The sequence below is a fragment of the Podarcis filfolensis genome (genome assembly GCF_964270895.1).
Source record: "Podarcis filfolensis genome assembly, chromosome: 13".
NCBI lineage: Eukaryota > Metazoa > Chordata > Lepidosauria > Squamata > Lacertidae > Podarcis > Podarcis filfolensis.
Window position 1 is genome coordinate 16924141 of NC_139615.1, and position 22661 is coordinate 16946801.

At 48.5% G+C, this 22661-nt stretch overlaps 1 protein-coding gene and 1 long non-coding RNA gene across 6 annotated transcripts; one reads left to right on the plus strand and one right to left on the minus strand.

The window, feature by feature from the left end:
* Positions 1–4204: 4204 nt before the first annotated feature.
* RASIP1 (Ras interacting protein 1) lies at positions 4205–22591 on the minus strand. Of its 3 annotated transcripts, none has more exons than XM_083582102.1 (12): positions 22487–22591; positions 17964–18116; positions 15387–15967; positions 14045–14406; positions 11824–12471; positions 11259–11296; positions 9536–9687; positions 8623–8738; positions 8276–8519; positions 7189–7364; positions 5628–5775; positions 4205–4798 (listed from the first exon to the last, which is right to left on the minus strand). In XM_083582102.1, the coding sequence occupies exons 2-12, from the start codon at positions 18095–18097 to the stop codon at positions 4599–4601; spliced, it is 2799 nt and encodes a 932-aa protein (XP_083438228.1). In that variant the 5' UTR covers positions 18098–18116; positions 22487–22591; the 3' UTR covers positions 4205–4598. The 3 variants fall into 3 exon arrangements, with proteins under 3 accessions (XP_083438228.1, XP_083438229.1, XP_083438227.1); XM_083582103.1 differs by lacking the exon at positions 22487–22591 and adding an exon at positions 20758–21529 and having other exon boundaries at positions 8276–8516; XM_083582101.1 differs by lacking the exon at positions 22487–22591 and adding an exon at positions 20758–21529.
* On the plus strand, positions 16868–22268 carry LOC310747614. Of its 3 annotated transcripts, none has more exons than XR_014540958.1 (4): positions 16868–17695; positions 18262–18466; positions 21528–21643; positions 22203–22268. It is a non-coding gene; the product is annotated as an uncharacterized lncRNA (long non-coding RNA). The 3 variants fall into 3 exon arrangements; XR_014540960.1 differs by lacking the exon at positions 21528–21643 and adding an exon at positions 20479–20557 and having other exon boundaries at positions 22203–22263; XR_014540959.1 differs by lacking the exon at positions 21528–21643.
* Positions 22592–22661: the final 70 nt, after the last annotated feature.

Consider the following 22661-nt stretch of genomic DNA (forward strand, 5'->3'; position numbering starts at 1 on the left):
CCTCCTCTTCCTCCTTCTGCTTGGCTCGGGGGGGCGCTGGGAACCGTCCGCCCCGACGGCTTCTCCGGGAGGGTCTGCCGGCGGCCTTTCCGGGGGGGAGGGGGTGGCGTCCTTCTTTTCCTCGCTGCCTAGGTGAGGATGGCACCGGCGAGGGACGGCCAGGCGCACGGACCTCCGGAGGAGAGGGTTGGGCCGACGGCTCTGCCCCCCGCCTGGGGGTCGGACGCCACCGCGCCCCCCTCCCCGGGCAGCTGGGATGTCCCCGTGCCTCTGCCATGCGCCCCCTCCCCTCCCCGAGGGTGCCACCTGCCGCGACACCCGACACCGGGAACGCGCTGCTGGCTCAGCAAGGACCACCCCCCTCCGCCATCCTCCCCGTCTTCGTCCTCCGCCCTCTTCTCCCCACAGATCGCCACCGTCCCGCCTCCTTATGCTGGCCAGGAGATCTTGCTATTGGGACATCCAGGAGTCCTGGCAGCATCCCTTGCGAGCACCGAGGGCTGGTACTTGGTAGTGGACCCCCCCCCCCCGACTTCTTCAAGGAACCCAGGTGTTCTAGCGCCCCCGTCCCGCCGCACGCTCCCCTTTTATTTATTTATTAATTAATGCATACAATTTATATCTCGCCTTTTATTCCAAGGAACTCAAGGTAGAATACAGCCCCTCTCATTTGATCCCCACACAAACAACCCTGTGAGGTAGGTTTAGGCTGAGAGGCAGTGACTGGCCCAAAGTCACCCCACCTGGTGAACTTCATGGCCCAGTGGGGATTTGAGCTGTGGTCTCCCAGGTCCTAGTCTGACACTCTGACCACTACACCTCACTGGCTCTCATCCCTAAGCACCATCGCCCGCCCACCATTTTTTCTCTTTCTCCAGGAACTCAGTTCTTTCCACACAACGCCCCTGGGTGTCATCTCACAGTCACTACCTCTTTTCCAAGAAACTCAGGAGTTCCCAGGAAACACATCTGCTGCTGAGGTTGGACTCCTCAGGCATTGGGTAGGGGTGCAAAGCTCTCTGGACCTCCCTGTCTGGTCCACGGGACTTTCCCTAGACCATACCCCACTCCCTTGGTCTCAACCCCTCACTGCCCCTCCAATGCATCCTCCATAGCTGCTTTCGCCTGGCTGCAATGTATCCTGGAACATTTCACCCCGCAAAAAATAAAATAAAAAATGCTGGGCAGTGTAGTTTTATCCCTTGCAGAGTTAATTCCCAGCAACCCTTAACACACTACAGTGCCCAGAATTCTTTGCGGGAGGGGATGTGCATTGAATGTGCTTTCAAGGTAATAGTGTGTACACAGCCACAATGCATGTTGCTTGCCCAGATGAAGGAGCAGTATGTGGGTGGGTGCATAGAAACCTCTGACTTTTTAAGGGGGAATCGTCCCTGTTGTAGAAAGCTTTCTCTATCCCAACTTTGTCTTTGGCTCCACCTGGAATGAGAAGGTGGCTTGCTCATGATTTTCCTAGGGAACCCAGGAATTCTGACTTCTCCACATATCCCTTAGCACAAGCATGGGGATTTTAGGAAAACGTTTGCTGGGGATACCAAGTCAGATTAATCTGAAAGATTAGAAGTTTGGATGGCTTCCATACACACCATAAATGACTTCTCCCAAAGAATAATGGCCACTGTGGTTCGTTCACAGTGTTGGGAATTGTAGCTCGGGGGGGGGGGGACGACTATGGTTCCCAGGATTATTTCAGGGTGGGGAGCCATTTGCTTTAAATGTGCTTTAGTTGTATGGATGGCTTTTTTGCTGACAAATAATTTGGCAGTGTGCGACCTAACCTTTTAATTATAGCAGTTGTGTGCTCAACACCGGAAAGGCATCTGGAAGCATCTGCATAAGCCATCTGCACTGCAGTGAGGGGTGTATACTTCGCACATGCACAGAGGCCGTCACTCCCTCCAACAGCAAACTCAGTATTCCCAGGCAAAGTTAAATGGAGCTGAAACAGGGACACAGAGAAATAAGAGTGACAGTTGGAAAAGAGAAGCTGAAAACCAAGCAAGGAGGGAGGTGGGTGAATTGTCTTGCTTGAGACCCTAGCAGCTTCTGCAGGAAGGCATGGCTGGACAGAAACTCTTGGTGCATGTGCAGGTAAAGTGAAATTTTTTTTGTGGGAGGTCCCTCTTTGCTCTTTTTAAAGTTTCTCCAGAGGGTTCCAGACCTGAGCCCTCCTGGCTCTGAAAATAAGCCCCTGGTTCTGTTTACAGGACAGAGAGCTTCCTTGCTGGAAACAGAAATGACCATCCTGTGCAATTCAAGGTAGCTCTAAATGCAAACTGAGCAGGCCTCTGTGTCGCTGCGCAGAGACTGGCGATCAAAACAGGGGTCCTCTCATCATCGAGCCCGGCACTGCAAAAGACCCAGAGTGACGGAGGTGGGCGCTCGCTGGCTCCCCTTTGCCCTTTCCCTGCGGCTGCTGTCGGGCCACAGAGAGCGTTTCTTCACACAACAGGTGTCACCTGTTGCCAGCCGTCAGGGGCCCGCGCTGGATTTCACTGACGCGGCGGATCAGGTTCTGACCAGGGTATTTAAAGTCAGACATGCTCCCTGTCCTGCCCCCCTGCTTTGGGCCCTGCCCCTTGGCACCACCCTTGGGCCCACCTTCCTCTGGAGCCCAACCAGCTCTGGAGTTGGAGCGAAAGGTCATGCGTGTGTGCATGTGCGCGCGCACACACACCAAGGGAAAAATGTGCAGATGTGTGCCCAAACTTCACTGTGGTTGGTATGTGCATGATGGGACGAGCATATGGGGGGTGAATGGATGATCAACACTGACCCCTCCTGGTTTTATGTGGAAAAGGACACCCTCATGGGGAATGCAAAAGCACAGGGCTGGGAAAGTGAGTGAAGCAGACAGAGAGGACAACGGGGTATTGTGGCATGCATGCACCTGTGTGCAAAAGGGAGAAATAAAAAAGTGAGTTTGCTATAATAGATTTCTACAGGAGGCATAGCCATATGTCTCAGAAAACATTTTGTATGAGCGTACGTTCGAATATCCAAGTGAAAAGGCATGCAGATAACGAAGAGCACACTCTGCTTTTCTCGTTAAGGATTAACACAAGCCCTGGCCCAGTTCTTTCTTCCTCCCTGTGCATTTTAATGAGAAACCTGGTGATTTACAGCCTTAGGTGCCCTTCAGGGCAACATAGGTGTATTCTTTCCCTTCTGGTGTCTGAATGACTCCATGCAAGTTGGAAATAGCAAGGAAGCAGATTTTGGCTGGACATTAGAGCTGTTTATCAGTGGTGCAGGCTGCCTCAGATGGTGGTGGGCTCTTCTTCAGCTGAGGTATTGAAACAGAGACTGGGCGGCTGTTCCTGTGAAGGCTTCCTTGGTTACATCATTCCCAGAGGATTGTGCATTAAGCAAGGATGATCTCTAAGAACCCTTGCAGCCCTTTCAGGATTTTGTGCATATTACATTCTGAGCAATACCCTCCAGCCTCCCCAAGGACCAGGCTGTATGTGTGCGCCAGTCTCCCGATTTTGCTGCATTTGGCAGTCGGACAGTACAGGGAAAGAGGCCTCATGACTCAGAGCTGAAACACCCCATGTATGTCTGCTGAATTGGCTGCTCTTTCCCTTGCCCTTCTCTCCACACCAGCCACTGCCGTGTCTCAGGTGAATGGCTCTGGATTCTTACACCTTGGCTGTGATATCCTCGGATCACTCCAAAACCAGATCCTGGTACGATTCCTTTGCTGGGAGCTGCATATGGTGTGGGTGGCTGGCTGGGTGGACAGGGTGAGCTCATAGGTCTTTCCCAGGCTCAGATTTCAGAGATTAATTCCAGGAGCAGCCGTGGACCTGACGCCACCGACAAAGATAGCACTTGTGGCCTGGGACAATGGGAAAGAGGCACGTCCCAAAGACAGCAAGGCCTGTGTGGAGAAGACACCAAAGAACCTCTCTTCTCCCACTCCCTACAACCTAGTGTTTCACATGCAGACACACACACACACACACAATCAAAACCAAACAAATATACGCCTATGAGGAGTCCTGTAACCAAGAAACTCTCCTCCTTGCACTCCTAATATCCTCCTGTCCTGCAACACTGTGCAACTCCCCATTTATGCATGTTCAAGGCACATGTGACTCTGCATACATCCATTGTCTCCCGAGACAGATGGATTTTTTAAAATGGGAGTTTCCCATCACATCAAAATATCTATCCAACGTTTTTGTCACAAGTTAATAATTTTATTGCATTTGAGGAAAAAGCACTACATAGCTTTTGCTATAAACAATATATGCTTTTCACAGGGCCGAAAAGTAACAGCGAAGTTTGGGTCAGGGAGAAGCTTTGATCTCTCAGAGAAGTTTCTGGGCTTCTGGTCCTTGAGATCAGTGTCTGCCGCCAGGTTCCGGCAGTGGGTACGAGGCTGCAACTGAAAGCCTGAGATGTCACAATGACCTTTGACCTTCAGGACAATCCTGTATTCAGACAAGCAATAACTGATTCGGATGATTCCACCCTTCCGAAATCAGTTTGGGGTTTCCGTCTGTCCACTGGCAAGGGTTTCCAGGGGTACAGGAGCCATTTGATCATTGTGGTGGTGTGTACCCTGCTTCTCATTGGCTGGGATCCAGCCCGTACACTGCCCTTTGGTTGGCTGGAAGAGATTCGCGCTCCAGCTCCCAGAGGAAACGTCGCAGGTGTGTGAGTTGGCGATGGAGGGTGTCGTCTGACACAGGCTCTGAGAGGCGCAAGCGGAAACCGTCACATGGAAGGATCAGGGGCGGGTGGTCTGTGAAACTCTCAAATATGTCACCTGTGGGAAGACAAGGCATTTCTAAAACAACAGGTGTGCTCAAGCTGCTCTCGAGGCTGCTGCACCCAGAGGATTAGCTGGAAATTTCAGTGCCCTGCGTAGATTTAAAAATGTGAGGCCCACTCTGTCTGTCTCAGACCCGTCTCCCCGCTCCCAGCTGCTCCCTGGGCAACTGCACCAGTAGCTCTACTCTAAATGACACATGGATCACACCCTCTAGATAAGAGGTAGGGACAGAAATGGCTGCAGTTTGTGTGACTGTTTGTGGTCAGGTGTGGAAATCAGGCAAGCAAATGCGAGAAGCATTTGTTGTTCTTGTCTTTTTAGTCCGCAGATGACGTGCCCCCTTCCCCCGGGCTTCCTGGTGTTTCCTTTGCACTGAAATGGTGTGGAATTGTATATTAATTATGTCATTAAAATTAAGGACATTAAGTTTGGCCATAGCAGACAGAGATGAAAAACATATTTTTTTGGCAGAAGCTGAACTGCAGCAGAAACAAAACAGTGCTGATTGCCACAGATACCAGTCCAAACAAAAATAGCACTGCCTTCATACATTCCTGGTAAGAGACTATAGGAGAAATTGCTAATAACATGAGATGTGAAATGCTTTCACATTCCAATTTCCACATTTTGAGGGCAGGGAGGGGGGTAGCAGGGGGATGGGCGTTTGGTGTAGGATGTGGCAGGTCCCTAACGTGGAGTTAATGCAATGATGGGGAAAGCTTCACTTGCTGAATTTCTGCCTGATGAGGGCACAGAAATCCTGCCAGAGGTGGTGGGAGTTGAGCCCTGTGTGGGTCAAAAACAAAGCATCTCCTTGACTTACTGTGTGCAATCTCGTCTCTTTCCTTTTCAGGTGGGCTCCAGCATTCAGGAGACACTCGCCCAGGTCCCAGCTGGTAATTTGTGAGCACGTGCTGGAGCTGAGCTGGGGTCAGTGCTGGATAGTCATTTCTCAGGCGAGACCAGGATGTCTGTGTGCAGCAGCGAAAAGAGAGGTTAGCAATAAACCCTGGAAGAAAAAGACCCACAAAACACCCGTTCTTCCTTAGCGGCTGCCGTGACTGGCTAGCTCTTTCTCTATGCCAACCGCAGCATTTGCCTTAATAGGGGCAGAAACTAGACTTGATAAATCATGTGATAATTGACATATTAAAAGAATAACATTTCCTTATGAATGAAAAAATAGCCTTGAAAGAAGAAACATTCTTCCTTTGTATAGCCTTGCTGCATAGCAGGTGCCATCTTAGGAGAGGCATGCCTTCCTACGTGTGGGAGGGGAAGGAGCAGGATTTTTTTTCAGCCGAAACTTTCCAGAACTCAGTTCTGCACCTCCCAGGTGGGCACCATAGCCATTCTAAGAGAAAGAGGGAGGTGTTCATGGTGAGTTCTGGCACATTTTTTCCCTAGAAAAACAGCACTGGGCAGGAGGGTGCCTCTTCTAAGATGGCAGCTGCCACCTGCAGTTTTGACAAGCAAACACATTTTTAAGAAAAATTAAGATGCTGACTGCTTAACGAGAAAAGCCTTCCCTTTCTCAGTCAAGAGATTTTAATTAAATTGATCTAAGCAGTTTATTGGCAAAACGCTTTCCAAGTGTTAGCAGGAAGATACAGAAAGGCCACTTCAGTGACACCAGGCCTAGCTGTAAGGCACAACCATCCACCCTATAGCTTTTACCCCTGTGACAGTGGTAAACCAACTCAATCCCAGACTGGAGTTTCCCCCAAGCAGATACAGGGTAGGAAGAGCCAATGAATCCAGATTGGCTCATACAAACATGAATACTATTCTGCAACAAGATATGCGGGATTCTGCAACTTGCATATTTTATGCAAATTAGTATATTTGCATGTTGTTAAGGGTGGGTTTTTTACATGAAGTATTTGACCTCTGTCAGATATAAGGAGGCATCAGCAGCAGGGCTGGCAACATAGCCAACACATTTGTACAAATGTCATGCTTCTGAGATGCCTGCATCTATTTCCATAGGGACTAGAAAAAATTTTTAAAGGGAAACTGAGAACCTCAAGGTACTGTTTTCTGAGCCCAACAGGAAAACCTGCACTGGTGTGGACTTGCAGAAACCTGCACCTGTGTCAATTAAATCAGGCTTCCTTATTCCTACACAAAGCAAGGAGGGTGGGTGCTTCAAAATGTTGTTCATTTTTAATAGTCTCTCCAGCACACTCTCATCTTAAAGAAACAGACCATAAAAGAGGAAAGGGGGAGAAATGAAGCTTCCCTCCTCTGTGCCTTCAGCCACCTGTTCCCAGATAAAAACGGTGACACCTAGTATTTGTGGTATGTGTGTGTGTGATTCTGATGCCCAAGAGTTGAGCCGCTGCCACCCTAACCCTCAAGTCCCAAGAAGGGGGAAGAATCACCTGAAGCAAGCTGGTTTTGGGCACACACAGTAAGTTGGCCGTGGTGCTGAGCTTGCGGAAGAATTCAGCTGCAATGTCCCCCAGGCCCACCCCTTGTAGCCAGTCCAGCACCAGGTCCAGGTTGGTTCGGATCTGCACCGCCTTGGCCCACTGGAATAAGGACTGGTGGGAACTGCCTGGAAAAAGGGGAAAGCATGTTAAGAACATAGAGCCTGGGTGATCTTCCACCTTCCTCATCTTGGGATACCCCCTGCCCATCCCCCTCTGTTCTGCAATGCTGAATGAGGGAGCCACCGCCCCAAGCCAGCCTGCTTGTTTCCTGTCCTGCCTGGGGGCAGCCCTGAACTCTGGGACAGGCAGGAAACAGCCTGTTTCCACCAGAGACCAGGACAGAAAATAGGAGGAAACAGGAGAGGGAGGGGGGAGGGTTGTGAGGGGATTTGTTCTTCTCACTAGTCAGGGGCAATGAAGAAAGGTTTCAGGCATTCTCCCTGGGCATTTTTGCAATGTGAATAGTGAAACTCTGTTTGGAATGCTCCCTCAAAAAAAGAAAAAGAAATAAGAGAGCTGTCTCTCTTACTTCTTTTGCTTTCTCAAAATGTAACTTACAAGTGATTTATGCCTCACTGTGAAAACATTCTCAGATCTAGCACGTATTATAACTCACTGCCTTGATCCACACACACCCTGCGTCTCACTGGATTGCACTTGCTTCTCAGAAGAACCAGGAGTCCTAGTCTGTCTCACACTATCACTATTATTCCATTTGGCTCCTCCACACACTCAAGAATCGCTTTCATACAACCTGTTTCACAGTGCATTCATCCTGATCTATGTGCAGGGAAGCTGTGAGACAATGTGAGGCTAGGCAGCATTAAGGCACAAAATGAACTGGATCAGACCAACAGACCCACATCCTTTTCGCACAGTGGCCAACCAGATGCCCGTAGTAAACCCACAAGCAGGACCCGTGCAAATGGGAGCAATGGGAGGGCATCCTCTAGCGCCCTGCTCATTCACAAAATGGGCTATTTAGCCTTTCTTCTAGTTCCCACCCTGAGAAGCCAGGAGCTCATTCTAGGCTCACCTCTCTCCATGAGAGTGTTAAAGAGCGAGGCATTGGAGAAGAAAAAGAGATATCCAAAGGTCTGCGAGACAAGGTCTGGGTGCAGGTCACAGTCACGGGTCAACTCGAGCGTGGCCTGGTAGATGGCAAGGGTCCCCTGGATTCCTTCTGGCATGCTGCTGAGCTCCGGCACGTGGGACAGGTCAGCTGTGGCCGTGAAGGGGTTACTGTCTAGCAAGGCAGGAAGAGCCGAGTAGAGAGTCTGCTGGGTGAGGAAAGGGATGAGAAACACAGGCTACTACAAAGGGTGGGTGGGAAGAGAAGGGGAGGTGGGGGGGGGCTTTACCGTCAAGAGTTTGCTCACCCACCTTAGTGAGGTAGTACACAGACTGCTGAAATGTGGACATGATGACTTCGTCCAAGACAGCCATTGCCTCATCACACGTCTCCAGGTCACTGGAGAGCAATGCATTGTGGGAAGCTCCTGCAGAGATGGGGGAAGAGAGCAAGTCTCAGGGTGTAGCTACATCACAGGAAAGCAAACTGGTTGCCCACTCATTTGCTCTGCGATGGGAACTGTAGCGCTGTAGTGCATCTTTACTGCAGCTTTCTCAGCATCCTCCTCAAACTGTAATTTCCAGGATTCTCTGGGGGAGGCCTTGGTAAACTGGCATAATGCCTTATTTATCTGGTAACAGTGTGTAGAGTGTCTTGAGAGTTCTGTGATATGTCCCTCACATAAGGCTCCACCACAAAGCTTATGCAGAGGTTGGGCTATGTCCTGTCATTATTGAGCATTTGTTTTGATTGGTTTGTGGGGAGATTTTGTGACAATGAGCATCCATCCTGATTTGTTTGTGGGGTGTTTCCACGTCTTCCCACTGATTATTTGTTCATCCCATACTTTTTAATGCATTTCCCTGTCACTTTAATAACTGCGAAAAATTTGTTCAATGTGCATTCCTTATGCTAGCACGACAAGAGTGCTTCAGTCCATCTGAACTGGATTTTCTGTTATGTGCTTGAATCTCTCCTGTAAAATACTGACCGTCTGGAGGCACCCACAGAAACCATAAGCTCCCTTGCTATTTGAACCCTTCCCCTTTCTGGAAAACCCAAACAGCCCTCAGTCATCAAGTTCTGTCCCTGAGGGTCTTTCTTTATCTGTCTCTTCTTGGCCCTCTGTTCTGATGTATGTTCTAGAGAACCCTGGTATCCTGACAAACAACTACCCTTCCATCCTCCTCTGACCCCAGGGAATGTTCAGGATTCTTGGCTCACCCTCCAAGTCCAGGTCCTTCTCAATGTCCAGGACTCTTTTCTGCACGAGGCTGAGCAGCTCCATCGCGTTGGCCATCCAGAGCATCAGGGGGCGCAAGTCGGCAGCCACTTCCTTGATGCTGAGATTTCCCAATTCTCCTTTGTCCTGCTGGCTGCAGGGATCAGACAGCGCAAGGGGGATTAGCGCACTGCCGAATGACAGGAGGGTGCTCTCACCTGCTGCCCAGAGGCAGCTGACTCTTGGCTGGGGCATTAAAACAACAGCTGGGCTGACTACTTGGAATTCAATCCATTCCACAAATTTTCAGAGTTCACACCGAGTTCAGGATTTCTTGACATATGTGAACTTTGCTTCCAAGGGACTTAGGTCTTCATTACTTGTGGATTTGCCTTCCACATTTGCAATGTTGCTATTGTGCTGGCTATATTATTAAGGAGGACTTACTAATATGTTGTTACCTATGGACCCTTCTGGATGCATTACAGTTGTTACTCATTTCTGCAGTGAGTACAAATTGCCTTCCCACAACTGAACTACCGCAATGGAAATGTTGCCTTTTCACAGCACCCTTGACTGAACTATCTTTTTTGCATCACAGAAAATGCAGTTTGTCCCCAATTATAGTGTGCTTCTTCCTCTCCAGCAGTGGAGCATACATGTGCCGTTTGTTTGTTTTAATGGTGAAAATAATACTAATATTCTCCTTCAGAAAATCTGCCTCCTCCTGCCACCCCATATCAGTTATGCTCCCTCCCCCAGCAAGTTATCATGCTATTGATTTTGAAATGTTATTTGCACAAAGATCTATCATACAAAGGCCAAAATTTAAGTTTTTTCATAGAAGTGGATGGAAGGAGCTGACACATGCAAATATTTTGGGAGGTAGTAACTTATACAAGAGTGGGAAGTATTAAAGCTTCAGAAGGCTGGAAGGAACTAAACCAGGGAAGGGGGAGCCTGTGGCCTTCTAGATCAGAGTCCTTCAGCCTGGATCCCTGGATGTTGTCAGGCTACAACTCCAATCTTCTTGTCAGCTTAGTTTAGGCAATTGCCACCTTAGCCTTAAGCAATTGTCAGGGGTGATAAGAGCTGTAGTCTCACAACATCTGGGGGCCCAGGGTTGAACAGCACCGTTCTAGATGTTGTCCCCAGCATGCAAGGTCAATTATCGGGGACAATGGGAGCATCTTGTTCAGTTCCCTCATCCCTGAACTAAACAATATAAGGATGTCTTCATCTTCACCTGCAAGATAATTTGTCATGCAACACACAATATTTATTCAGTTGCTAGTCACCTAACTGATATTTGTCTCTTTATGTCAAAAGTAACTTATTCACTAGACCACTACATCAAATAAAGTGGAGCAAACTGAAGCTTAGAAAGTCTGTAGCTCCCTTGGAGACAGAGAAAAAGGGCCTGGCCTACCAGTGTTAAACTGAAAATGCCCAATGTGCTGTTTGCTGTAGAGGCATCACTCTACCCCTGCACCTTTATGGTCCCTGGCATCAACCCCAACCCCATTTAATACCAGAATGTGTCCATGAGGACTGCATTCAGACATGGCAACTTCAAGAATTCATCCTAGGAAACAATTTAACAGTTTGACAAAAGCTAGGATAAACTGCTCAGATTCTAAGTTTAGCACCTCCCAAACATCTTGTGAGATGTGGAACAGCACCTTCCGGAAGCCAAATATGAGACATACTTTAGCTCTTACTTACTTTTCCGGCTGTCTATCTCCAATCTCTTTTATCTTCTCCTGGGAAGAAGGATATGAAAAAATAAAATGAATTATGGAGGTTTGGAACCCAACACAGAGTAGCCTCGAGCCCTTTCCATGCCTGAAAGCCAAAGGGAAAGAAGTCTATGGAAAACAGGTACTGAAGGAACTGATGGGGGAAATCTATTTCCTTTCATTACATTTACAACTTCCTCTTAGGAACTCAGTGTTTCCTACATGCTCTCTTATACCAGCTCCAATTCTGCTTAGCTAGAACTACTTTAGTTGCCTTCAGGGAGAGCTTAAGGGCCAGAAGGATCCATGTTTTTACCTATAACCATAAGAACCAGCTTCTTGCTACCATCGCCGTTTCTTAGTGAAAGTGAAAACGCTCCAAATGCTGGATTCCTTCCATGCCATGCCTGATTATCAACTCCATCTTAATAGCTACATACACAGACCTACATAAAGGGCTTCAGAATTGGATATGGAGGTGGAGGGAATACAAGGGAAGGACGTCAAAGAGGCAGGCGCAAAGGTCATGAACCAAACTGCGAGTCACTTACCCAAACAGCCTCCTTGACCAGCTGAGCGATTCTGGCTATCAACCTGGGAAGGTGTCCTGGCTCCAGCTCCCGGGCGGCGTGTTCCAGGCAGAGCCCAAAGAGGAAGGCAGGGCCCAACCTGCAGTTTGGCGCCTCCTGCAGCCTCACAATCTCAGCCAAGAGGGCCTCCTGCTCCTGGGGCCGGTAGCGCAGCTGAGGTTCTCGGCTCTTGAGGTAGGCCCGGAAAGCTTCCTGGCGCTCCTGCAGGGAACGGCCACAGGCCTGGCACGCCAAGGCCCCCACCAACCCTGGGGACACCCAGGCCTTGGGCAGCCAGGCCGGCGGCACAGCTGCAGCTCGCGGGTCCTTGTACATGAAGAGGAAGTGCTGCCCCATTCCCAGCAAGTCTCCAGGAGCCAGCTCCACCTGGCGATGGAGTGGGGCACCGTTGTGGGTTATCAACGCTCCCCGGAAGGGCCGCACCATGGCCGAGCCCCGGGGCTGGCTGGGGTCTGCGGGGGGCACCGAAGACACAACACAGCAGTGGCGCGGGAGGATGTCTGGAGCGCTCAGGAACGTGTCCACATAGTTGGATTGGTCCGGAGCCGGGCAGCGCTCAGGGCGGCCGAAAATGTGTCGGCGGCGTGTCATCACGTGGATTACAAACTCCTGTTAGTGAAGAGAGAGAAGGGAATAGAGCAATACAGGAAGAAAAGATCAGCCACAGCAGTTGCTATTCCTGTTAGTGGCCCTGAGTTACCCCAAGTGCATGTGTTGGGCCAGTGGGACACTTGGTCAAAACATTGGCCTTTTAGGCCAGGGGTGGGAAACCTTTTCAGTCCCTTCAGTCCCTTCCTTAGGGGTGGGCCCACACCAGTGGTGGGTGGAGCCAGAGGCAAAAGGGATGGAGCAACAGATGCAACAGAAACAAAGATGAGGCTTTGGAGGGGTAAGAGATCCTCTGGGTGCTCAAATAGTCACAGGTCAGCTGTAGTGTGGCTGATGCAGCAACTAAAAGTTCCACTGTGGGCTCATTCACACTTCCTTTTAAACTCAGGTCTGGGATTTCGGTCTGTGCCTGAGCAGGTTTCCCCAGAAAAACCTGCATTTTACTACTGAATCTGCAGAAAACCCACTTGCTGTTTGCTCCAATTCAGCAGTAAATTAGGGGGGGTGTCCCCAGGGAAAACAGCAGAAGTGGGGGAAATGCTTGGACACAGACCTTGAAATCCCAGTTCTGTGCCTAGAAACTCAGCACAAAAGGAAGTGTGGATGAGCCCTAAGTCACCACAACAGAGGTTTTTCTACTGGCAGCTCAACTGTGGATCACTAGGAAGAAGGCCTCCCACCCACCCCCAAGTAAATGTATGGGAAATCTTGCTCCCTTTCTTCTAAGAGGTTGCCTGAACTAAGCTTGAAGAAATTCAGTGGATCATCTTAACTTCACTCAGGCTTGGGTTACACCTTTCTCTGTGGCCTGACACTGAAGTGTCCTGCTTTGGTCATTCATTCCTGTTTGCTCCACAGGCCTCCAGGTGGACACGTCTGTCAATTTCAGTTTATCCCAGTTTCTTTTCTTTCTGTTTTTTTGCAGTCTTAAGTTCAGCTCTACACATTTCTGCAATAGTTTGTGATTTTTTAAAAAAACCTTCACAAAAATTGTCAACATTTGAGTGCACATTTCTCCTTATATGTACAGTTTCCATACGCAATTTCCCATGAGATTACACAATTTCACCAGAATTTTTGCCAAATATAATGCATTTTTATTTATATTTATTTATTACTAATACACACTTTTTAAATACTTTCCCTTTATAGACACATGCTTGTACACATTATTTGGCTAAAGAACTGCATCACAAAATTCAGACAAGTGCAAATTTTGAAGGATAGCTGTGTTTCAGTTTACATGTGGTTTCAGAAAATGTGAATCTGTTAAGTCTGCATTCAGATCCAAAGTGGATTGAATTTCTCCCCTACGCCTAGGCAGATCCCTCTTTATTTAATTCTGCTCTCTTTTCCTGACAATATAGAATAATAGAGAGGGCAAGAGTGGCTGATAGGGGTGGGGGTGAGGACAACCAACCTTCCTTCAGCAGAAGTTTCTAGTATTTTCCAACTCTATGTTGACATGGAACCTGAAGGACCCTGAATCCCACAGTCACTCAGCTTCATCAAAACCATAGAGTTGGAAAAGATTAGAACTGCCCCAATTTTCCAGGCAGGAAAGTGGACCTACCTGCTTTTCATTGTAGCCCAACAACTGTAGGAAATAGGGGTGCTCTGTTGGTGGTTGTATGAGGCACTGGGAGAGCTGCTCCAAGTTGGCCACATCCATGGCCTCTGCTTCAGATGCTGGAGGAGTTGATGTGCCCTCGGCCCCCTCGGCTGCCTTCAGTCGTGACTCCTCAGCCGCTTCCTGTGGTTCCCCAACCGCCATGCTCAGCACTCCTTTGCGGTCCCTGCGGCGTTTTGTGCTGAGATTCATCTCGCTGATGCTGCGACGGAGGGAAAGGTTGTCCGCCCTCTCTTTGGGGGCCACATGGCCTCCTGAGGCGGCCCGAGAACGGCGAGATTGCTGCCGACGGGCCTGGGAGATACCTAGAAGAGGCAGGGAGAGAAGGCAGACAGACAAATCTAATCTATATGAACAGTCATGCAAAATAAAAACAATACCCTTACCTATGTTGGTTTCTGTTTCCCTCACTGAGCAGCTGCTGGTAGTCACAGGACTATGTTTTCATTCCACAGTCCAGGTAACAACCTAACCTATATATTTTGAAAATTCTCCCAAGTTGGGGGCCCATGGAAGGGAAGGAGTACTGGGAAATATCCAAGCAGTTTTGGGGGGAAATAATTTTCTCACACTTCCCCTTTGATATATTTGTATACAAGGAGCTGGAATTCTTTCTCCTATTCAATTAGTTAAGGACTTTTGCTCCATTTACATGTATGGAATGTGTGAAAGGGGACCACATTAGTCTGTAGCCCCTGGAATTCGGTTTCCCCTTGCAGCTGCCTGTGTGCCCACATTCCAATATAAATAAAATTGTTCTTGTAAAAAATGTAATGTGTGAGTACTTAGGAATCCAATGTATGCAATGTATGTTTGTTTATTGGAAAATCATAAATAAAACTTAGAGAGAGAGCACTGTTACTTAGCCCTCAGTATCTGGTACTCAGAGAGGTATACTGCCCTTGAATATACTTGCAGCTCTCAGCACTAATGGCCATTAATCAATCTTTCCTCCATGCATTGGCCTCAACCTTTTTAGAAGCCAACTAAACTAAAGACCATCGCCACATCATATTGTGGCAAAACAAATTCCACATGCTAATTAAGCACTTGACAATGAAGTTGATTAGCCTCTTTGAAGCAGCAAAGCTTTTTGATCTCTTCCTGACAAATCATAAGTTCTAGAAACCTAACTGGATGGTAAATGAAATGAATGAAAGCCAAGCTTCTAAAGAACTTGAAAACACCATGAAACCCTAGAGCAGAATTGAGACCTAGGACCCAGAAGAGCATCTATTGACAGTTCCCTGGAAGCCTCACCCACTACCAACAACCCCGCACATACCAGACCCATCGCCATCTTCGCATTCTGCCATCCTCTCCACATCACATCGTCGGCGGATCTCAAAACGGCGTGTGCAGCCAGTCTTGGGTTTCCACACATCCTGCAGCACGAGCGGGCGTTCAGAATCGCCTACTGCACGGAGATACTGGGCCTGCCAGGAGCCATCTGTGCCATGGACGTTGCCAACCACATCGCACAAGACATACGCATCTTCGGCATTGGCCTGCGCCACGCCGTAGCGCTCAAGCGCTTCCTGCACCAGCTGCCGGGCAGTGGAGCGCGCTGTGGCCAGCACACTCTTGTAGTTGGCACCTGTGGAGATGTCGCCTCCATAGATTTTCAGGATCCCTGGCACTTCTCCCTGCGACGGGGGCTCAACTCGATCTTCGGGCAGTGGATCAATGAGATCGGCCAGTTTCTTCTCACTGGCCCAGCGACCTCTTCCTCCGCTGGTGGGCACGCCGGTCCCACCCCGCTGGAAGAGCGCTGAAATCCTCTTGTGTCGACTGGCCTTATTCTTGGTGGCCGGGCGCATCTCCACAGGCTCACTTCCACGGCTGGCTGTATCCGAGGATGTCGATCTGTGAGGAGGATAGACAGACTCAAAGATTCAGCAAGGGTGGCACCACAATGACAGGATGATGCAGTGGCCAAGCCGCATGGTTTCAGAGGTGAGAGATCTACTGTAACAAACTTGCTCTGCCTCAAAGCTTGTTGGGCAAGTCATAAGAATATAAGAAGAGCCTGCTGGATCAAGCTGTAGCAGGAAACACCCCCCCCCCAATCATTCAGTTTGTACAAACGTCACACACACTCACACACTACATACACTACGCTTCTGTTATAAATTCATAGAAAATCAACCATACATCGGATTTGCACTGTTCCACTTTTATTTTACTCCATGAAGGAAGGACAACAAAATGGGGAAAGTTTGATACAGGGCAGCCATAATCCCTTCAGCATACCAGCACATCCACAGGAGCCCTGCCTAGTTGCTATGCCAACCCTGATGGTCCTAGACAGAAGACCATCAAGATCACAAAGAACTTGCATATGGGAGTGGATTCAGCACAGACTGGAACAAAGGACAATAATCAGCTCTTCCCTCTGGGGGCAGGAAACTGCAAACTCCCCTCTGTCACCTGGAAAGTACTCATGGGGAGGGGGAAAGGGGGAACCAGCCAGGTGACAGGACACTCAGGTTACCAACACAACTCCTTCCTCAACCCCTCCTTTCTGTGATGTATGCATGATGTTTCTGGGGGTGGGCTTGATCTACAGGATGGGAATTTCAAAAGTCTTTATAAGACCTTGCACACCATTTTTCTGTGTCTTTCCTCTCTCCTGCAAGTGAGGGGAGCACCCTGTTGCAACAGTTCTGGTTGCTGGTGCCCACCAGCAGCTGAAATTACTGGAAGTGTGATCACTGCTGCTGCCAGGATCAGGAAATGACTGGTGCCAAAACAAAGGTGAAGGGGACAGTTTAGCAATACTTAGGGTTGCCATATTTCAAAAAGTTAAATTCCTGACACCTGCAAACTTGTTGAGCTTTTTTTTAAGAAACCCACCAAAATTGATTTTAAGCTTTTTGAGCTATTTCCACTCCTGCCATACATATGATTCGGCAAAATTCCCCCGACGGCACTTTTACACCTGAAAACCAGGACATGTCAGGAATTTTCCTGATGTAAGGCAAGCCTAGCAATACTTTTCTTCACTTCTGAGTAAAAAAGTTATGAGAAGTTCTTGTTCAATTCTGATTGCAAATTAGTTTTTGTCTGTTTTGCTCATTTTACCCCAAGCCCCGGAGAATGTTCATTCATTGCAGTCCCCATTTCATTAGCACAGATCACACATTTGTGTTCTGCTGTGTGCTTTGCCTCCTAAAATATTCCATACGATTTCTGAATGGATTAACTTTGAATTAATTCCCCACCCCCCTGTAACGTAGCCCTGGCACCCCACCCCATAGTGGTGGTTCAGAGCACATGATGCTTCCCTGAATGCTGCATAACCAGGCAAAGGCTACAGTACACAACTTAGTCTGAGGTGAGAGCCAGTGGTAGCATGGAATGCACAGCTGCTCATTGCCAATTACTGCTAAGGATTGCAATTATGCAAATAGATGTGAGGACCGGAATGGTGTGATGTCAGAAAGGCACGGAAGTCCACATACACAGACCACCCTGCTATAGTTTTCTTCTCTGTAATTCCTGAGAGGTGATTTATCATGGATGGACCAGTCCCAGGGCTGTGAATCTTCTTAACAGTTGCACTATTTCATGGTGCCTCTTTTGCCTGAATGAGTAAGTGTTTTAGGCAGATCGACAAGCAACAGAATGGCCTATGTACTAACAGTGAACTCATTCTCTGAGTACCTATTCATATGTAGCCAAAATGGCACCATCCGTGTTGGACGAGGCGGCATCAGCGGGCTTGTGGAATCTTTAAGGTTTGCAAAAATACAAAGAAATCTTAATTGAATAAACCCTAAAGAGAGGTGGACAGGGACAGGGGAGCAAAACAACAAGGTCCATTATCAGTCTAGCTGGGCCCCACAAGGCAGTCACTTACTTGACAGACCCCACACTAGGCCACCTGCGTCCCAGCTTGGCAAAATGTTTCTTTGGGGAGTTGATCCAAAGGCCAACAGGAAAGTGAAGCTTCCCAAAGCGGGGGCTCCCGTCTTTCCGCTCATCCGAGAACATGGTCACAGGGACCTAGAGCCTTTGACAGGTGAATATGCGGGGGGGGGGGAGAGAGAAAGGCATAAAATAAGCAGACCCATGCAAACTGTCCATCTACAACATTTGTCACAAGAAACATCTGAACATTTCAGCTTTAATTGATTGTATTTTCTTTAAAAACACAGAGACAACCCCAAACAGCATGCTTCTTCTAGGCTTTATTTCCAAGTGCCCTGAATCTGGGGAGAGGAAAACAAAATTTCTATGCACCACCACTGAGCCAAAGGAGGAGATGACAGCATGGCCCACCAGAGATCTGCAATATGGAATTTCAACTGGCCAGAGCAGATCACGTGATAAGGTGCAACACCTATAAAAGCTTCCAGTCAGGTTGGTTCTTTGGTTTGAGCAACAAGCTTGGTGGTGTCCTGTGCCACAGACTTCCTCCTTCTCTACCTTTCTCTTACCTGGCCACACCAAGCCTTGTTTTGACTTGCTCCCTGGATTTCATCAAGGCCTGCCAGGCCATATTGTAGAGTCCTAGAATTGTAGCGTTGGAAGGGACCACAAGGGTCATCTAGTCCAAGCACCTGCAATAGATGAATGTTTTGCCCAATGTAGGGCGCAGACCCAAAACCCTGGGATTAAAAGTCTCATGCTCTACCAACTGAACTATTTTTGAGGAGAGAGAGCCTGAGGGAACAGGGAAAAGTTTTAGAGCAGCCAAAATTTAAACACAGTTAGCCTAAAATTATATAAGGGTGTAATCTGACCCCTGGCCAATGGAATCTTGGGGCCACGGGTATAGGAAGGGGGAGGGTGCTGGGGGTGGACCACCCTGGGTGCCCTCACTGAGGAGGGTGACATTCGGCGCGCCACCTGCCCACAATTCCCAAGCCTACCCCGAGCCACTAGGGTAAGGGGGAAGCTGCGCCGCTTTGCCGGCGGCATTCCCCAATTCCCCCTTCGTTTTGACAGCTTGGGGGGTGGCTTGGGAGTCGCGGGCAGATGGCGTGCCGAATGTCTGCCATGGGCAGATCGCTTCACCCCAGCTGCAGGGCACCTGAGCGGCTATCCCACGCCTGGGAGAGCACCCTCCGTGCCACGCCCCCCTCGGGAGCACGCCCACCCTGGGCAGCATGGGCATATACTCCGTCCTGCTTGGGGCCATTGCCACATTAACAGCCCTGTACTTCATGTCAGCTGAGGCAGAAGGTGGGGAGCAGGCAAGCGGAGAGGACCTTGCTTCCCAAGGAAGGCGGAGAGCTTTAAAAGCTATTTTTGCATTGAGTTTTCCCAGTGTAAGAAGAGGTTTTAAGATTTCCACCTTGCTTGCATTTAATTTGTGGGATTTCAGCCAGTGGCCTGTATATGCTTGAAATCGTGCAAGTTAAATGCACTTAAGATGCAATCATACTGTATGATTTTCTTTTCTTTCAATGTTATGCTTTTTATTGGCTGTTTTCTCATAGCACTGTAAGATGCTGTGAATATAACATACAGAAGAAGCAACTAATGAATAAAATCCATATACTGTATATAAGTATGTGTATATTTGCACAGACAACACTCAGCTCAGCCCTGATGCCTGATAAACCTTTCCCCTCCCTGTGGCTTTATTTTTTTTTTTGTCCTTGCACTCCTCTTTCATGCCAGGCACTCTCCTTGCCTAAACCCTATAGAGAGACCTAGATTAATTTCCCAGAGAACACACACTGCTCACTTTGCTTCATGGGGAGAGCTGCCTGGTGGAGTTCAAACCCAGATCAAAGTGGCAGCAAAGGCACCAGGCCTGTACTTCCACCCTGACCACAAGGGGTGAGTCAGAGGCCCTGAATCAAACAGTTACGTCAACAGGAAAAGCAGAAAAAATGAGCTGAGGGGTTAGGATAGCTTGAAGCCACACCTCACAAAGGTACCCCCTAAGCTACTGGGTTTTTAGGAGATGGGACACAATGAAGGAAAGCAATAAACACATCAGCTCATAGCCCATTCCCACCCTACCTCCTGCTTCTCCATCATAATCAGTAGGTTCCTCTCCAAAATACTGAGTACTAATTCTTTAACTCTTTGGAATTCTGGTGTCTGACTTCTTTTCGTCTCCCCATAAGAAAACCCATGAGTTCTGGCTCTTATCACCTCTAACTGTAACCAAGGACAACACAAACCCTTCTTTGGTGCCTGAGGGAGAAAACCTAAATGGTGTTCTACTCCTCCAGTCCCACCCCATCTAGCCAACAAATAATCCAACATCTGCTGCTTTATAAAGGTATATCTAAATCTGCCCCTCCAATCAGAATGCTTCACCCTGCCTAACGTTAGGGATGGAAGGCCTGTAAACTTGCACATCTCGCAGAGAACTGAAGCATCTTAAGTTCTGTGTCCTTTCTCCACACTATCAGGAGCTTTCTAGAGGCAGAAAGAAAGTGAAGGCTGGAAGGCCTGAACACTATATATTCTGAAACAGAATCTATCAAGCAGGTAAATCAGAAGCAAGGAGCCAGGACTCCTGGGTTCCCTGAGAGGACGTTTTGGGCATAAGAAGGCCAAAGACAGATCTCTTTGGGTTCTCTTTGCATGAGATTCAATGGGCAGAGGAGGAAATGGGTACAACACACATTTTCCCACCTGTTTAATGTCCCTCCCCAGTTTTGAATTCTGGAGCTATGCTGCATGTTTACCTGTTCCACAGAGTGTCCCCAGGTGCTGCAGTCTCCCACTGTCACCCACTCTCACGCATCCAGCAGGCCAGGCTGCATCTTCCACTCGGGTATGGTGGCCACTCTCAGCTCTGGCGTTCCTGAGTGTGCTGTGTGTGACTTAAGTCCAGCGATGACTGCGCACGGATTTCCCGTGCCTCTGGTCATTCACACACAGGAGGTGGGGCAGGAAAGAGAGGTGGGGGGGCAGGAAACTGACTGGGAAGCAGGGCCTCTCCCAAGAACCGGGGAGGGCGCAGGAGCAGGGAGTGGGGCAGACAGGCTAAAAAGACATCTGAACTAGCAGGAGCAGGAAGCCCCAGGCTGTTAAACAGAGGTGGGGGGGGGATAGATTTAGAAAATCAGAAGTTGGGGTGTGCGGTTTTTGACATTTGATGGCTTTGCTGTCATCAAACAATGAGGCCTACAGGCAGAATCATTTGGCCTTGAGGGAAGCTATGTGAAAAGCCTGCATAGTCTGGCTCCTCAGAGCTGGTTGTATTCCTCCACTACCATGTGCAGGATTCAGCTTTGTGGCATGCTGCTAAGGTTGCCAACATTTTAACCAGCCACTGTAGTTGTGCCTATGCTATGAAGATATGTGCAGATTGGCAAGATTCTTGAAGCGATTTACAAAAACTGTAAAACTGAATGCAAGAAATGCAATAGTAAAGATCAAAATTGGGTAGATACCTTGGGGGACAGCCTTAGGGACAGCCTAGTGAAGCCTTCCCTAACCTGTTGCCTTCCAGATGTTTTGAACTACCACTCCATGATGGCTAGTGTGTATAGGAGGAGTTGGGAAGGCCCTCCCTATGTTGTTGGACTCAGATTTCCATCAGGCCCAGCCAACATGGCCAAAGAACAGGTATTATAGGAGTCATAGAAATCAGGAGCCATATGCTCCACTTAGATCCCCACCATTCAGGAAAAGCAAAAGTAATTGCAATTGCAAGCTAAGGAAAAACAGTGTGTTGTCTGCACTCAGTCTGTATGCATGCTATCATAGGCGTGTGAATGTTGTGGGCAGTATTCTTGGCTCAGATATGGCATATGGGTGGGAGAATTTGGCACAGTATTTGGCAGGGGCCAGGGCATGAGTGCTGCCAACCCTCTGGACGCTGCACGTGCATAAATATATTTCCCACACCTGTTTCCTTAGTCATTATTCTGGGCGGAGATTTGCTTCCCCTTTGCCACACTCCCTTTCATATGCACTTTCGCCCACCCGCTTCGGCTGTTTTACAGGGTGTGTGTAGCTTTCCCCCGACCCCAATCATTTTTTTCAGCTGGGACTTGGGGTGTGTGCTTGCACAGTACATGAGCCTACATTTCCCCTACACCCTTTTCCCTGGTCCTGTAGACTTGGGTGTGGGCAAGGGAGTGGGTGTTTTTGACCTGACTTCACACCTTTCATTTGTTTCCAGTGTATGTTGGGTGTGCCTTTCGTATGTGCTCGCAGGACCTTGGCTTCGGGCAAATTGCTGATCTAGGTAATCTTAGAGTCACTCTGAGCTCCATGATATTGTGATTCTTCAAGCCTCTTGTGTCCCACATGGTCAGATGACAAGAAGTACTGACCAGTTTTCTGGTGGGTGGAATTCAGACCATTAATCCTAATACTTTCTTACTAGATCTGCTCCCCACCCACCAAATTAAAAGCACCTCCATTTCTCTGAAGCTGTTGTTTGACCTGTTAGGGAAAACTTACCTGTACAGATTTGAATGAAAATTAAATGTACCAATTTTCTGTGGCTTTTATGTTCAGAGTTCACAGAGGGAGATGATTGCAGAAACGCTCAACAGTTTCAAAAGCCACCTCAGGATAATGGAAAGGTCTAAACAATATTGGATTGAGATAAATCAAACATTCATGCATAAGAATG